Source organism: Columba livia, chromosome 1 (genome assembly GCF_036013475.1).
Source record: "Columba livia isolate bColLiv1 breed racing homer chromosome 1, bColLiv1.pat.W.v2, whole genome shotgun sequence".
NCBI lineage: Eukaryota > Metazoa > Chordata > Aves > Columbiformes > Columbidae > Columba > Columba livia.
In genome coordinates, this window is record NC_088602.1 from 156,681,040 (window position 1) to 156,696,671 (window position 15,632).

At 37.3% G+C, this 15,632-nt stretch overlaps 1 protein-coding gene across 2 annotated transcripts in view; it reads left to right on the top strand.

The window, feature by feature from the left end:
- TRHDE (thyrotropin releasing hormone degrading enzyme) overlaps nucleotides 1-15,632 on the top strand; it is a 208,504-nt gene that overhangs the window by 110,715 nt on the left and 82,157 nt on the right. For both annotated transcript variants that reach the window (XM_021298155.2, XM_065040569.1), the window contains one exon: nucleotides 4,705-4,770. In XM_021298155.2, coding sequence (XP_021153830.2) covers nucleotides 4,705-4,770 — 66 coding nt within the window. The remainder of the gene's footprint in view (nucleotides 1-4,704; nucleotides 4,771-15,632) is intronic.

Sequence of the window (15,632 nt, forward strand, 5' to 3'; positions counted from 1 at the left end):
CGGAGTTTACTTTGAAAATTGACATACTTTTTTTTTTTTAATAAATTCAATTATGTAATTTTTTATGGTAGTCCAATGCTCCTCAGTACCTCACTCCACCCTTAGGTCTTGGATACCATGTTGGTGTTCTACATACCAAGATACTGCGTGATTTTAGTTTGTATGTCACAAAAGGGATTGCTCTAAATGAAATCAGAACAAACAGCTTTCATTCCTAAGCAAGGATGGCAAGGTGGAAATTCAGTTAAGAAGAGATACAGTGAGGTCTGTGTGATTACTATTACTGATATTTGGCTTTACAATAGATATATGGATAGGTGAGCCTGCCAGATGCTGTCTCAGACTTCACAGACTCAGGGAGGTGTTTTTGCACTGTTTACGCTTTCACATTTTCTAAGGTTGCTCTGAAAGTTGCAGAATAAAGTTGAGGAATTAATGTAATCTCATTTGGAATGTTCACTGTATAGACTCCTGCTATATCTAGTCCTCTAACCTCCTTGTATTATCAGTGAAGATAAACATGCACTTTTAAGGTGAAATTAATCTGTCCTATTTTAAAAGCATGTCTTTGGATGAGATGAATCATGATGAGCTGAAGTGCTTACTTCTCTCTGTTGCCTTTAAAGGGAGTCAGGCAGCTGGCTCAGCTGTATAAAACTGAGAAAGCATCAGGTAGCTACAGTAGAGGTATCTACATTCAGTCAGGTGAATCTCAGTCCTATGGTTAAAACAATACCAACAAACCACACAAAAACATAACAAAACCCACAAAAGTTAGTATTCTAGAAAAGAATGATAAGTTTTGATGGAAGGGAAGGATGGAAGAGCTCTGCTTTGTATGGGTCAGCCTTCTATGCTCTCTTTTCCTTCCCCACCCCAATGCATTTACAAAATGATAATTTCACCCTCACAATAGTCAGCTGTAGTTAATGGTTTCTGGTTTTTGTTGGTAACATTTTTCTCTCATGAGTATTTTTTAGAATATTGATGTAGGTTTTGGTCCTTAGAAGAATAATGCTGAATGAGTTTATGGCTCATTTGTATCTTTTCACACATGCCCCCTTGCCTTCTAGCTTCTGCATAATCCTATCTGCTTGTTTACTGATCTTTACATTGTTCCCTTTACTGCAACTGCTTCACCAGTTCATTATTTTAAGTGCTTTTCTTTGCTCTTTACTTGGTGTGGAACATCCACCTTCAGCTAGCAAGGATATTGCCCTCTCTTTAGGGCCTTCTCTTGAAGACCTGCCTTTGCTCGTTTTCTTACATGAAGGTAGGACGATGTTGAATAAACCAAGATATGATATCTGTTATATGACTGTATATGTAGAAAAAGATGGTGTCACACCAGTTTTATATCTCCACAATTCAGAAATCCTTGGGAACTACTTACTAGTAAAAAACTTTTGTAACAGAGTGGGAAATCAGTCTCTGTATGACCTTTTTGGACAATGCAGTTGAATTGATCTCACCTCACTTTAGATGCCTACAGTGCAGATATGTACATATGAGCTAGTCACCCAAGGCTCCTTTAGGTGTGAATTACAAGAGATGGGTGCTTTTAGGGTACAATTAATCTGATCTTTTTGGAAGTCTACTTTAAGATGAGATAATGTTCACCCAAAAGAGACTGGTGCTGTCCAAGAATATCTAGGCAACTAAAGTAATTGTAGACACAGATACTATAGATACCTGCATTTAGTCAGATGTATCCCAGCCTGTATAACAGTACTGTGTAGAATGCAGTAGTCACATCTTAATGGGTTCATACTTAAGACTCACTTTTTTTTTTCCTGTGAAAGAAAATTCTGTTTGGTACTTTCTTGCTTATAAGAAATGATTACAGGATGCAAGTTGCAAGTGAAACATTTAGTTTAAGAATTCAGATATAATAAAATTGAATTGTTCAATAAGTCAGATAATTAAATTAACTTACAGTAAGTCTGACCTGTAGTGATACCACAGGATCAAAACATAGGAGAGTGAGTCTTTAAAAATTAGTTTCATTTCATCTGAAATCAGGGTTGCAATCACATTATTTTATGTTAGCACTGAGGGAATTAGACTCAATGCTTTAGCTGTGGCTCTGCATTTTGTAGATTTCAAAGACAAGTTCAGCTCACATATAATGGAATTTTGCTCCTAATTTTAATAATGGATAGTCTTTACTGTGGAGTGATTGTGCAAATAAGTTTCTTCATGGAAAGAAAGAGCATAAACTGACAGCACTTCAGCCAATATGGGATAATTACCCATGAGCATGCTTTTTCCCAAGAGCACTTTGCAGAAGAGGACTGTGTGTGCAGTTAATTTCCATGGAGTAGCTGATATGTTCTGCCTTCCTTTCCTACAGCAGTGCTGAGGCTGAGTAAGCTTTGACTGTGTCATAGGTTATATGAGGGGCATGCTGGGTGATCTTTGGCAAATTATTTCATTATGATGTGCCTCAGTTTCCCTTTAATTTTCAGGATATTGATATCAGTGTTTTATGAAACACTCATGGGATTTGCTAATGAAAAGTGCTTCACCAGAGCCATGTAGTGCCATTAATCATTGACTGAATATCCAGTCTATTAATCTGAATAGACTTTTATTAAGATGGGGTACAATGGCTTAAGGTGAGTCAGATTTTACACTGGCAGGAACATAGGTACATTTTTTGAGTAGGAAAGAATGGCTTTCCACTAGACCTCTTAAACCAATGTGTTTCACCTCTTGACAAGGTACTGAGTCATCCACTGCCTAGAGTAAAGCACTTATATCATCAATAAATTGCCATTCTGCGCTGTAAGAGAGCCAGGTTCACTTATCAAGACTCCATACATCATTCCTTGGTTGGACAAATATTGGCAGAGCAGAAGTGGCCCGAGAGTGAAGTGGAGAGCAGATCAGTTGCATGTCAGGGTGTTCAGGGAATGATACTGACAGGTTCCAAAGAGCAACCTCTGCAGCGGGACAGATTTGTTGTGATTTAGGATTTTTCTGTAGATTTAGGTCTGAATCAGAGAACCTTTCAGGAGGTATGGAAATGTAAGTCCTCTGGACGTCTCATCTAGTTCACTGAATGCCTAGTGAATAGGCAGTGGAAACGCTAGCATGTTGGGCCATTCAGATGACCTCAACGCCATATGTTCCATTGCTTCTGTAACTGAACTTACTCCACATACCTTCTTTGTCTCCCAGAACCCCCTAGTTAGGGTCATCCTCTAAGCTCCTCTTTTCAGTAAGCCCCTCTTCCTTATGCCAGTTATTCTGCGTACCTCTTGCTTTTTGATCCTGCAACCCCATTTCTCTTCATCTCTAGGGTGCCAGGGTTTGCTGACTTTCCCTTTCCTTTCCAGAGCTGGGAATGTATTGGTTGCTTCTGCTCTTCTTATAAATGTATTGCTGTTCTCTGTTCCATGCAAGAAAGATTGAATTAAGTTGTTTCCTGTCTTTTCTTCTTCCCATTTCTTCTCTCACACACTAAGGACTGCGTTTGCTCCCATTTCTCCTTCCTTCTGTCCAAAACAGTTTTTTTTTTTTTTTTTTCTCCTCGGAATTCTCTGGTTTTCTGTTTTCTGCTTTTTCTTTGGAATCCCTTTTCTTCACTCTCCTTTCCTATACTGTCCATCAGCAAGTAAGTCAAGAAGGTGTTTGCCTTCCCAGTGTGGGGAAGGTGGTAGAGCTGGGACAAGCACATTGTTGTTCTGGAAGCTGTAAGTAGGACTTCTGGGTTTCCTGAAGGTAATAATTGGTAGAAAGTACTTCTAAAGTAGCTGTGAAAACAGATGGATCCTGAGAGAGTAGTTCTGCCTTTGTGCTTTGTATCTCCTATTCAGTCTATAATTGCTTTTTTATTTTGTTTGGTGTGCAGGGGCCATCCATAGTTCCATCCACTGTGGCTAAATGTTACCTGTGAGAGGAATTTTATAATTCTTTTTTTTATGTGCATCTGACAGTTCTTGGTCTCTGGATTGGAAAAGACTCTGTGGGCAAGATCATATGAATATATTTTCTTACTTACTTCTCAAAGAAATCAGTAGAGTTAAGGTGCCTAGGTAAATATATTCCTGTTGCTACTACATGAAATTTAAACTGTGAGAAAGAAACAAGGGGACCCTGGAGTACTAATAAGTGAGTAGAAAAAGTGATGTGTGATGAGCAGAAGAATGTCGTTAAGGATTTTGATTGATGTCTTTTATATATTTTTGGTTTTGCTACAGATGTTCTGGGTTGCCCTGTCCAAGTTACTTAGTAGATAAATAACGTTTCCTTCAAAAGAAAGTAGCATCACTAAATCCTGATTTACAGTAGCATAATGAAAGTGAAAATATTGTGAATAATCACTATGGTAGAATTTAGCACAAACATTCTTTTTTGCCCTCCTTTAAAACTGTCCAGTCCTGGTGGGTGCACAGAAGGGCTAGGGACAACCAGCTGCGGAGCTGACACATCCGTGCTCCAGCAGTGGAGAGAGTGTGTTTATTGACCTGCACCTTATTCAGTATGTGGAGCAGGATATTAACAGTAACAGTCTACTCCCTCACTTTTCCTTGTAAGCATCTGCATTATCTACACTAACTCTCTTTCATTCCAGCACAAATAAGTTTCCAAGAAGACAGCATTGGATGGAAATGACTACTTCAGATAGTTATAATTGTGTAATACTGACATGCAAAAACGGTAACATCTTTTTTTTTTCTCCTTTATTATTTCCCACAGGGTGCAGCTCTAATTCGAATGTTGGCTAACTTTATGGGTCACTCTGTGTTTCAAATGGGCTTACAAGTAAGTAAAAGCATTTCCGTCTTTGTGTAGATGTGCATTTCTAGCAGTTTCTCTCACTCTTTTTTTTTTACTTTTTAAACTATATTTGCATCTACTTGTGGAAATGCTGCTTTACTTCAGGACCATGAGGCACCAACATGTCCCTGAAGCTGAATTTAATGGAAGATGCTGAGCAATGTAACACACATTGCGGTGCCCCCAGTTTCACCTGTATTTCTTTGTGTATCAAGAGATTGCACTTTAACTGGCGCATGGTTTTGTGTCCATTTTGTGTAGATTGCTGCATAAAAGCCATTTTATCAGTGTGACAACCGTGTGAAGGGCTAGCTGAGGAAAGAGCAACATCTCTTCAATTACATTTGCATGCTGGTATAACAAATAATAACAAACAGTGTCAAGCCAGCTAGAAAATACATAGCCCTAAAACTAGTAATGTTTTTCAGATATGTGTTTTTGCCTTCCCTTCCCCCAGAGCAAAATCCTTGAGCTTTACTCTTACCTTTGATAAGCATGGAGCGCTCTCTGCCTTAATAATGTTTTGAAAACTCACTCTGCCTTTTAAAATAAATTTTAAGAGGTAACATTTCTGTACAAAGAAAAAGAAATTCAGCATGCTGATTACCAAGGATGAACTCTTTTCAACAATAATTCAGCACAAATGAGTGTTTCGTAAACTATTTAAAAACAAACAAGCCAAAGCATAAAAAACAATGCAACTCCCTCTATTCCACTGAAATCTGCTTGAGTAAATCATGTTACAGGCAGCTGTGATTGATGAATTATGTATGATGCAGCCTGCTACTTAGAAGTGTCCTTTAAAGTAAATTGATGTTCACCTGAAATACAATTATGCTAAGATGGAAAGAGCAATCAATCTTATCTGTTCTTAGTAAGCTTTTCATTTTGAAATTTAAATAAACCATGTCTAGGATCAGGTCATTTTTTAACAGAATAATTCTACCTCTAACCAAAATAAATTAGGAGATAAAACATAAAACAAAAGTTAAATAAATGCATTGGTTATGTCAGAGAGGTGTGTTGCATACAATAGGCAATGAAAGGAAACCTGCTGGGGAAATACTGCTTTTTGGAGAGTTTACAGGATGTTCAGGGTTTTCAGCACAACTTATTTACAGGAACAGGGTCAGGACCAGTTCAGATCAGTTAGATAATCTTCTTATCCAAATAAGAAATCTTGAAATCAAAAGTTTTCTTCGTAAATTCTTGTATATGTCAAGGATAAAACCCTCATCTCATTCAAGCCAATAAGACTTCTGTCCTTAATCCAGCACATTTGATGTTCCAGCCAGAAATTTTTGCCTGCACAGATTAATTCATATGGAAATTCAATAGCAATTTTTCCCATTTCACTCAGGGTTTTAGAAATTTTTAATATGTATATCTCAATCCCCATTTTTCTGTTTTCTTCTTCATTTGCCTGAGAAATAACAGTGTGCTAGTTGTCCTGAAATAAATTTAGAAAAAAGTTCAGATCAAAGAAGAGGGCTATACAGGGATTAAATAATCATAATTAACATAAAGTTGTAATGGAGCTTTGTTTTTTTATTTGAGTGGTTTCCTATTATTTCTGCTTTTCACTGGTTCTGCTCTAAATAGAAACTCTTCTGTTTGATAATGGAATTCTATGAAAAATCTAGCTGTGAAAATCTGGCTAGTGAAAGTCTTGGCATCAGTTCAGTAGGAAGGTGACATTCTAACTTCCTTTATAAAAACTGTTTGAAATCCAGACAGAGATTTTCCATATGTATGTTTCCAAGTTGAACAAAATAAAACATAAGTTCATAAGATTGTTCATAGTTATACAATTGGAAATGTCTGTCAATAATTTAATTCTTTGTGTTTTGTGGATCTAACAAAGTAGTGTTCCTGCACTGTAGATTTGGGAGGCTAGCTTTGCTAGTGGTAGGGGAATGGGAGGACTAATTTGCCCCTTCTGTCATGCATTGATTTAAGCTTTTTAGCTCTTTAGCCGTGGTACCATTACTTGGGGTTTATCATTATGTTGCCTTGAATCCAGTTTTATCATGGAATTCTACTGTTCAACTAAATGGCCTTTCTCAAGCATAGCTGCAAAATCAAGCCTTACTGCTATTTATAGATCTCTTCAAATAACGAACACTCTGAAAGTGCACTTGATGGTTCATTCCTCCTGGGTTATTGTAATGGCTTGCTGAGTAACTGGGTTCTGAAGGACCTTCACTTTATCTGATTTGCTTTGTTTTTCATTAGCCTTCAGTACATGAAGCACATCAGTGTTAATACTATTAGTATTATTTCAGTTGTTTTCAGCGTATTGGGTATGTCCTTAAGTGTTTCACAGATTATAAAAAAAGAGGATTCCTGTAGTCTTATTACACTAGCATAAGCCAAAATGAGTAGCCCTTTATTTGTCTTTGCATTGAGTGTTTGCGGTTTTGTTAAAATCAAGGTATGATTCATGATCTAAATAAAAGTTACAGAATTAGAGCTTTTATATAAGAGACGCTGCGACAAATATGCTAGCCTTTGGATTATGAAGAGGAAAATATAAGGTTTAGAGCAAGAAGCAAACGAGATAGCTACCTTTTTTGTTCATTATCCCTTTTTTTCTTAATCTAATTACATGCTATCACCTGACAGGGAATGTTTTGAAGAACAGATCCAGATAGCCTAGGGGATAAAAATACATGTCAAATAAAACAATCAAATGTGTTAAAAAGGAGAAGAAAAAAGTTGCTGATGGAGAGTGAGGTTTTTTGTTGGATGTTCTGCAACATTGAATATGAGCAGAATTAAATGTACAAAGGTCCCCATGATCTCCAAAATTCAGCAATCTGTTCTATTGAGGAGTCTGCAAGGAAGTAAAATTGTAGGAGAAATACACAGTTTTACAGTGTAAATGGGTTTGGAGAGATTAATATCTCTTGAGAATAACTAGCCTGTTCCTATCACAGTAAATATACTGTGAAAGACCATTGGATTGTAGTGTGGAAGTTCAATGATAAAACTGCAGCCAAGAGGCTACCTAGAGAAGCTACGATATTCTGGAAGCCCTTTAAAGACATGTGATGTCCTGAATCGTGACATTTTCAAATAGAAGATTTAGTAACAAAGACAGAACTCTCTCACCATTTTCGCATAGCACTCCATAGACAAAACCAAAAGACAACATATTTATATTAGCTGTAATGAATAATTTAATGACAGTAATAGCTGCAGCTGGTAACACTTGCATAGAAGAAAGTCCCAGCTATAAATGTTGTAGAAAATGTCTAATAAAGCCTTATCACAGTAGGTGATTTCTTTCTTTTTAGAAGTCCTGACATCTTTCATGATGTGCAACATTTCTTATTCTCTAGGGAAATTCAAGAGGTGCACAACGCTAAATGCCAGTACTCTTATCACAAAATGATGTTGCTTTTCAGTCAAAAAGCCATTAATCAGCTAGGACAGTGATTAGAGTATGAAGAGGCTTGGTCAGCACCACGTGCTCTGTTTATGTTTCTGAACTGCGTAAATTGGTAGAGGAAGAAGATGTAAGTTGGCCTTATCATTCAGTCATCACTCTGTGCAGTAATATGCAATATAATATTTGATTTGTGTGAGATTTTCATCTGTAGGCTGTTGTTCCTAATCTGTGTGCTTGAAGTAAGTGGTTGCTCACATGACTGGTGTCACTGTATTACATTTCCTGGAAGGTTTTACTTCTTTATTGCAAGGCATATTTTTTTCATATTAACTACAGAGAGAAAGCCCAGTGATTCAAAGGTTTGGTACTTAGATGTGTGGTCTGCACTGGTTTATTTAAATTTTTCTTATATTTGGTTTGATAATTTCGGAGCCTCCTCTCTATTCCTGTACGTTTGTCAACAGTGCATTTAATTTGCCGTGTGGCAGCTCATTGATCACATAGATCTGTATCCTTTTGAACTTCACTTGCTGCTATGTATGTGCTCATCACTCCCCTTGATTTAGTGCATCATCAGCAGCTTGAATTAGTTACTGTATGAATCTCTGCTTCTGTGATAAATTAACTGCTTTTGTACTTTAGGCTTCACATTGTACATTTGGAAGAAGAATTTCCATACAGTGCTTTGGATGTAAGTTTTCTTTCTGGTGCTGTTGGGTGGCCACTGTATTGAAACAAATTGGTCAACCTTTCAGAGGAGCTATCTGGGAAAATGTGTTGTGCAGGTTGTTAAATACAACAAGGTTCAGATTTCAATCACTTTTTACTATCATAAAGCTGGCTAGTTAGACTTTCTTTTAGCCACACTGCTTAGTATTTCCTGCTCTTTAGACACCTGTGTGCATGTCTGTGTTCTGTTTGAATTGTGGCAGTAAATGTGAAACTATCAGAAACTTTCTAGGTGTAAAATAAAATTATAATGTGCCAGTTTCCATACAGTTTGCCACTTCTGTCCAATAATCTAGTAGTGCAGGAAATATATTCATTAATTTCCACAGTATTATTTCCTAATTAATTTTTTACATAGTGTATTAAACAGGTTTCAGTGTCATCATTTTATCATGCCTATTTGTTATATATTTCTTCCCAATTCACAACAGTTAGCTGTATGTTTTTTAAAATGAGACATCATTAGAGACTTCTTAATAAATTTTTTGTTAAAAACAAAAAAAAATCAGGTGCCATAGGGTCAGATTCAGTGAAGCAATGAGCTGTGATGCTGTACCTGCATCAAGAATACACATGGAACTACTTGGAGTCTTCCTTTGCTCAGTGAGAGGATGCAGCTTTTGCCACCAGGCAGGAACATCTTTACAGCTGGAGTGTCTCTGGTGTTGCATCTCACCTCACTGGTGTATCTAATAGGTGTTGAGTGAAGTACTTTTCTCCTGTGGTTTAGAAGAGCACAGAGTGTATGACCTTGGTGAACATCAAAGTAGGCATACTGGCTATGACCTGGCTTTAAGTTAGTTGCTACATAACCCTATATTTTTTAAACTATCTCACTTCTGCTGACAGTTGTCGACAAGATAACTTGAGCATGTTAAAAGTAGGATATAGGAAGTCATAGGAAATCTCATAGGAGCTGACATCACTGTTTTCTACAATACATGTCATACGAGATTGATAACATCTTTCACCTTTTCTGGACCCTCAGCATTTCTCATGCTTGTAATTTACATGACTCTGGATTTTAGGTTTACATTTGTTAAATGAATTTGGTATTATGGACTTTTTCTGTAGCTTTTTCCACCATGACTTAAGTAGATCAGTATAAGTTTACATAAGAAACTTCTGTAAGTTGCAGTTGATAGAGTATTTTTTTCCCTTTGAAAGTGGTAAAGATGTGCAGCATGGTAAGGGCCAGACTCGGATATCACTACCAAAAGTGGAAGTCCTTCCTCTAGGTCCATGAGGATTTGAGTATACTACGTGTATAGCAAAATGCTTCTTTTTGAAGAAAAAAATGTGATTAAAGATGCATAATTCAAATGTACAGTTATTGAAAAATGCTAATTTTATCTTTGCATTCTTTTTCCGTTTTATATGTACCTTAGCCAGGATTTTTAATTATGCAGTTGCTGAGTGTTTTCTATGTAGGGCAATTTCTGGTTCAGTTCACAAACTACATCACCAACAGTGAACAGAAATGGAGATCTAGGCCCACAGAATTTAAGTTAAAATTTACACAAGTCTGGATTATGCACTATGAGACACCCAGTGCAGCACTTTTCTCTCTCATGTGTCTTATAGCACTTACAGATTGGAAGAATTCATGTGTTTAAAGCACAGCTTCCACTGGCTTCACCGTCAGCTGTGAGCACTCAGTGTGGCTGCAGCTCAGTCTCAAGGAGCACCAAGATGGGCATCCAAAAATGTCAATCATACAATTAACATTGCTATAAAGAAATAAATCAGTGAGAGTGGTGTGGCTGCATGTTTGGGGGGAAATTGGAACAATGTGATGAAAATAAAAAAGATCCATGAAATTTTGATATCTATTTTGAAACATGAGAAGTATTTAGTCAAAGTATTTAGCATTATAAACAATTTCAGATATTCAGAACAGACTTCACGTCAGGTTCAGTCACAGAGTCCAGGTCTGCTACAAATCAGACCACAGAGCTGTACTTAATGCACCCACAATTACAGCAGCCACCTGTCATGTCTGCTGGTGGTTTTTGCCTGATATAACACACGCTGTGCAGGGAGACCTTTTTTCCTAAATATTGCATTAACAGAATATTCCTGTTTGGTTATATTAACTCCTTTCCCTCCTTTCTGCGCTGCTTTCTGTCCTCTGAGCGTTTGGATCAGACAGTTTTCTCCCCTACGTGTTTGGGATTGCCAAGTGGAGGGAGAGCTGGGCTTTTGCCTTTCTGTTTCACGGCCTTCACTTCCCACAAAGCTTAAGCAGCTGTGAGCTGTTGGTACAGGGACAGAGAGGGACTCTCTGGCTGTTCGGTCACCTAAAGTTGATCAGTGCTAGGAAGAAGCATGTTCCTGAAACAAGATCATCTTCCTTCTGACCTTTAGACTTCTGCTCCAGTGTGTGGGGACAGCAGAGCTTTTCAAAGGAAAGGGTGTGAAGAAAAAGTAAAAGATGATATTTTTTCCATCCTTTTTTTTTTTCTGGTGTTGACTGCAATTTCGGAGAAGAATTCAGTCTGAGGTGGACTTTTTGAAGATATTATTTCAGTCAAACAGTTACATTTTTGCCACATTGGAGGTCCCAGCAGGGTGAGTTATAAAGAGTGATAATGGAACGGCAGGTGCTGCTGAAGCTTAATAGCCAGCAAGGTCCCTCATGCCCACGTTCAGAGCAAAGTTACGGCTGGTGTTGCCTTAGATAGGGGGAAGTCATGCTGTCCTTCAGCTAGGGTAAAATGTTGCTTTATTGCTTTATTGCTAAAGCTTCTTACAAAAAGAAAATAAATTAGTATACACACGATTTACTTAACGTGTTTCCTCAGAACAGGATTGCACGTTATGACAGTGTTACAATCAGTCATATTACAGGTACCACATACTTATTCACTTGGCGGTTCGCAGTGAGCTTCTCTTATTTCATGTGAAATTCAGTTATGACTATTTTCTCCTTCATTTTTATTATAGGAATTATTAAGAGGAAGAATGATAGGTATGAATTCTCAGATAACGTCAGCAGGCTGAGTGGCTATTTAAAAAAATGTTTTCTTTTGGAATAAAATTATACTGTTTTCCTGATAGGAGCTCAGTGGCAACCCCGCCTCTGTTGCTATGAGGCAGCACAATGGACTTTACAGGGCTCTGGAAGTATACATTTTGTGTGTGATTCTGCTGTTCTCGTGCAATCAAAATTTCCATTAGCTCTTTAGAAGTCAGTGGGGATATTTCCAGCACAAAGACTGCTGGATTGAACTCATAGTTAACACTTAATACACATTGGAAATTAAGTAAATCTGCTTCTGTTCAGCCCAGTGGAGGACATTCAGAAGAACCGTGAATCCCAAATTTTCTTCTCCTTCTCCTTCTCCTTCTCCTTCTCCTTCTCCTTCTCCTTCTCCTTCTCCTTCTCCTTCTCCTTCTCCTTCTCCTTCTCCTTCTCCTTCTCCTTCTCCTTCTCCTTCTCCTTCTCCTTCTCCTTCTCCTTCTCCTTCTCCTTCTCCTTCTCCTTCTCCTTCTCCTTCTCCTTCTCATTCTCCTTCTCCTTCTCCTCCTCCTCTTCTCCTCCTCCTCTTCTCCTCCTCCTCTTCTCCTCCTCCTCTTCTCCTCCTCCTTCTCCTTCTCCTTCTCCTTCTCCTTCTCCTTCTCCTTCTCCTTCTCCTTCTCCTTCTCCTTCTCCTTCTCCTTCTCCTTCTCCTTCTCCTCTTCTCCTTCTCCTCTTCTCCTTCTCCTCTTCTCCTTCTCCTCTTCTCCTTCTCCTCTTCTCCTTCTCCTCTTCTCCTTCTCCTCTTCTCCTCCTCCTCCTCCTCCTTCTCCTCCTCCTTCTCCTTCTCTTTCTCCTTCTCCTTCTCCTGCTCTCCCTTCCCCTTCCCCTTCCCCTTCCCCTACCCCTTCCCCTTCCCCTTTCCGTTCATCTTGCTTTCTTTACATACATTTAAGGTTCATTTACTGTAGCTAGGTAGACACAGTAACATACAGCCAGATGTAAATGCTAATTATTTTTAAAGTGTCTTCATTTTGCAAAATTAAATGCAGCTTCAGTGACTGTACTGTATAATGGTCTTTTGCACAATAAAGAAACATTTGTTCAATTGATACAAGTAACAAATAACTTACTATAATAGCAAAGTTGAAGCTTTGCTATTACTGCTTTCCTATTTGTTATTCATTGTTACTGTACAAATGTCACAGGTCATTATGGTCTAGATACAGTGACATGCAAATCATACTTAGGATAAGTTTTCTCAAGTGAATTATGATGACTTTTCATAATAAGTAACATTAATTTAATTCTAGTTCTGGGGTTTCTCTAGAAAAAATTATTGCAGAAAAGTACATCAGAGATTTTTAGCCTCGTTAACAATCCCTGGGCATAGTTCAAGTTAATGCAGAGGAATGAGCAGCCAACCTGTCACAATTAGCAGGTGCCATCCAAATACCTCTGGAAAACATTCCATAATTTTTTGCATGCATTAATATATATGTATATATATATGTAGTGAGAGCAATATCTGGTTTTAGATTCACATGTATAGTACAACCAAGCAAGGCAGAACTAAAATGGATGTACAAATTCAGTCAAATATATGCAGTTCGATTTCAAAGAGTACTTTATTTCTGTAAGATTTGTTCTTAGCTCAGTAGTTTAGTACCGCTACCAAATAATACATCAAATACATTTTTCTTTAAAGCCAAGCTTAATATACTAGCAGGTGTCTCACTGCACAGCAGATAGCATCAGACTCTGCTAGGCAATAACTCTGCAAACCTTCTAACTGTTCCCTTTAGACTTTGTATGCAATCTGTTTTGCCACCACACTTCAATTGCTGTTTCTGTGTTCCAAAATGGAACCTTCTTCCTCTTCGTGTTAATAGCTAATAGGTGAAGCTGAATTTTACAAGGGAAATAAACATCTCTATTTAATAATTGTGATCTTTTAGTAAGGATTCCCAGCAAAGGAGGAAATATTTTAAAGTAGCCGGTATTTTGCCTGAGTACAAATTTTGAATCTATTTTATTTAGATGCCCCGTTTGCACTGGATTCGCTGAGTTGCAATGTAGAAGACATATTAATTGCAAAACTGCATTTCTTACAGTGGTTTGAGGTTTGATTCTTTATTGTGTTGGAATGAAAATGACAGGATCATATTGATTTCAGTTGGGTTACTTCTGATTTGCAGTACTCTTATCAACAAGAAGCAGGTACAAGTGAAGGAAACAGTCCCATTGACTTAAAGATGGCTCTTGCCTCCTTTCTCTTACAAGTTCCTCTTGTGTCTCAGCTTGGATTGCACACTGTTTAGGAAAGGATGCAGATCCTATCATATTCTCTAGATGAATGTTACACTTCCAACATCGTGGATGAGGTACTCTCAACATTGCCCTAATTCTTCTCCCACTGAAATCAATGTTAAAAATCCCCTTGACCTATATAATGCCAGAAATGTCAGTTCTGCTGATCTGATTATTGTTAGAGCATATGGGAGTATTATGAATTACAAAGGAAAAAGGATGAAGTAAAATACTATAATTATGTGGCCTATTCTGCATCATTTGCTGTAGAGAAAATTAAGATTTATTTCCATATATGGTTCCAGTATCTCTCTTCCTGATTAGTGGTTATAGCTTGCTGCTTGAATATAATGATTTAATTGCAGATATGACATGTTGACAGTGGATATTTTCCAGTTGCTGATGATTGCGAGCATTGTATCACTGTTGTGTGTGAAAAAAAATCTAAATATACCTTTTGAAAATAAAGGGCTGGAATTTTAGTTGGTGTTCATTGATGGGATTCTACTGATTTCCTTCTCTCGGATTTAATGCATTGACTGAGATACTAGCCCAAAGAGAAGGCAAAACTCAACTGAAATGAATTCTTGCGTGATGCCTCTGAAGTATGCTGCACACCTCTCAGGCCTTTTTTAAACTTCTTTTTGCCTACTTGTGAGTTTGAATCCAGAAATTAACCAAGGAGTTCCTGACAGTGGACATTTTAAATACAGCTTTCCTGTGCTACCTTGGCAAAATTACTGGGAACATCGAACATGTTACTTGTTCTTCAGGATTTTTAATTGCTTAATGCACCTAATGGATAAATGAGCAGCTGAGGAAGTATAATTTTATGTGGACCAGATAAAATAATTCTTTTGTGTTGTTATTATTTAAAGAAAAAGACAAAAATGATTTTGAGAAGTTTAAAAAAATAATTAAAAAAAACCCAACAGTCCTATCTACCATGCCTGGACATCTTACAGGGACAAAACTTTTAGAAAATGAAGAGATAGAATTACTAGTCACTTAAAACCATTTTAGTCAACAAGTTACTATTTGGAAGAGATTCAGCAGGTAGCTCTATTGGTAAGTGTAGAATGATTAGAAATAAGAAGAAAATTAAGATTATCCTTTTGAGCTACATGCTTTGATTTTTTAAAGTTGTGTAAAATAGTAATTCAGAATTTTGTTTTGAATGCCAAGTAAACATGTTTTAAGCTGTGTTTATACATGGACACACAAAAGTTCATTCAGTGTAGCTAAAGGTGTGACTTGTTATTGGATTACTTAAACTTCATTTTAGCCCCATGTGGACACTCAAAACTGAAGTTAACTGTAGTTTCATGTACTTTAATTCATGATAGTGTTTTCATTGTGACTTGAAGTCACTGAGTTTAGTCTACTTAATTTCCAAATTACAGTGTTCATATGTAAGATTTAATGAAAGTTAACTAATTCACTGTAAAAATCAGT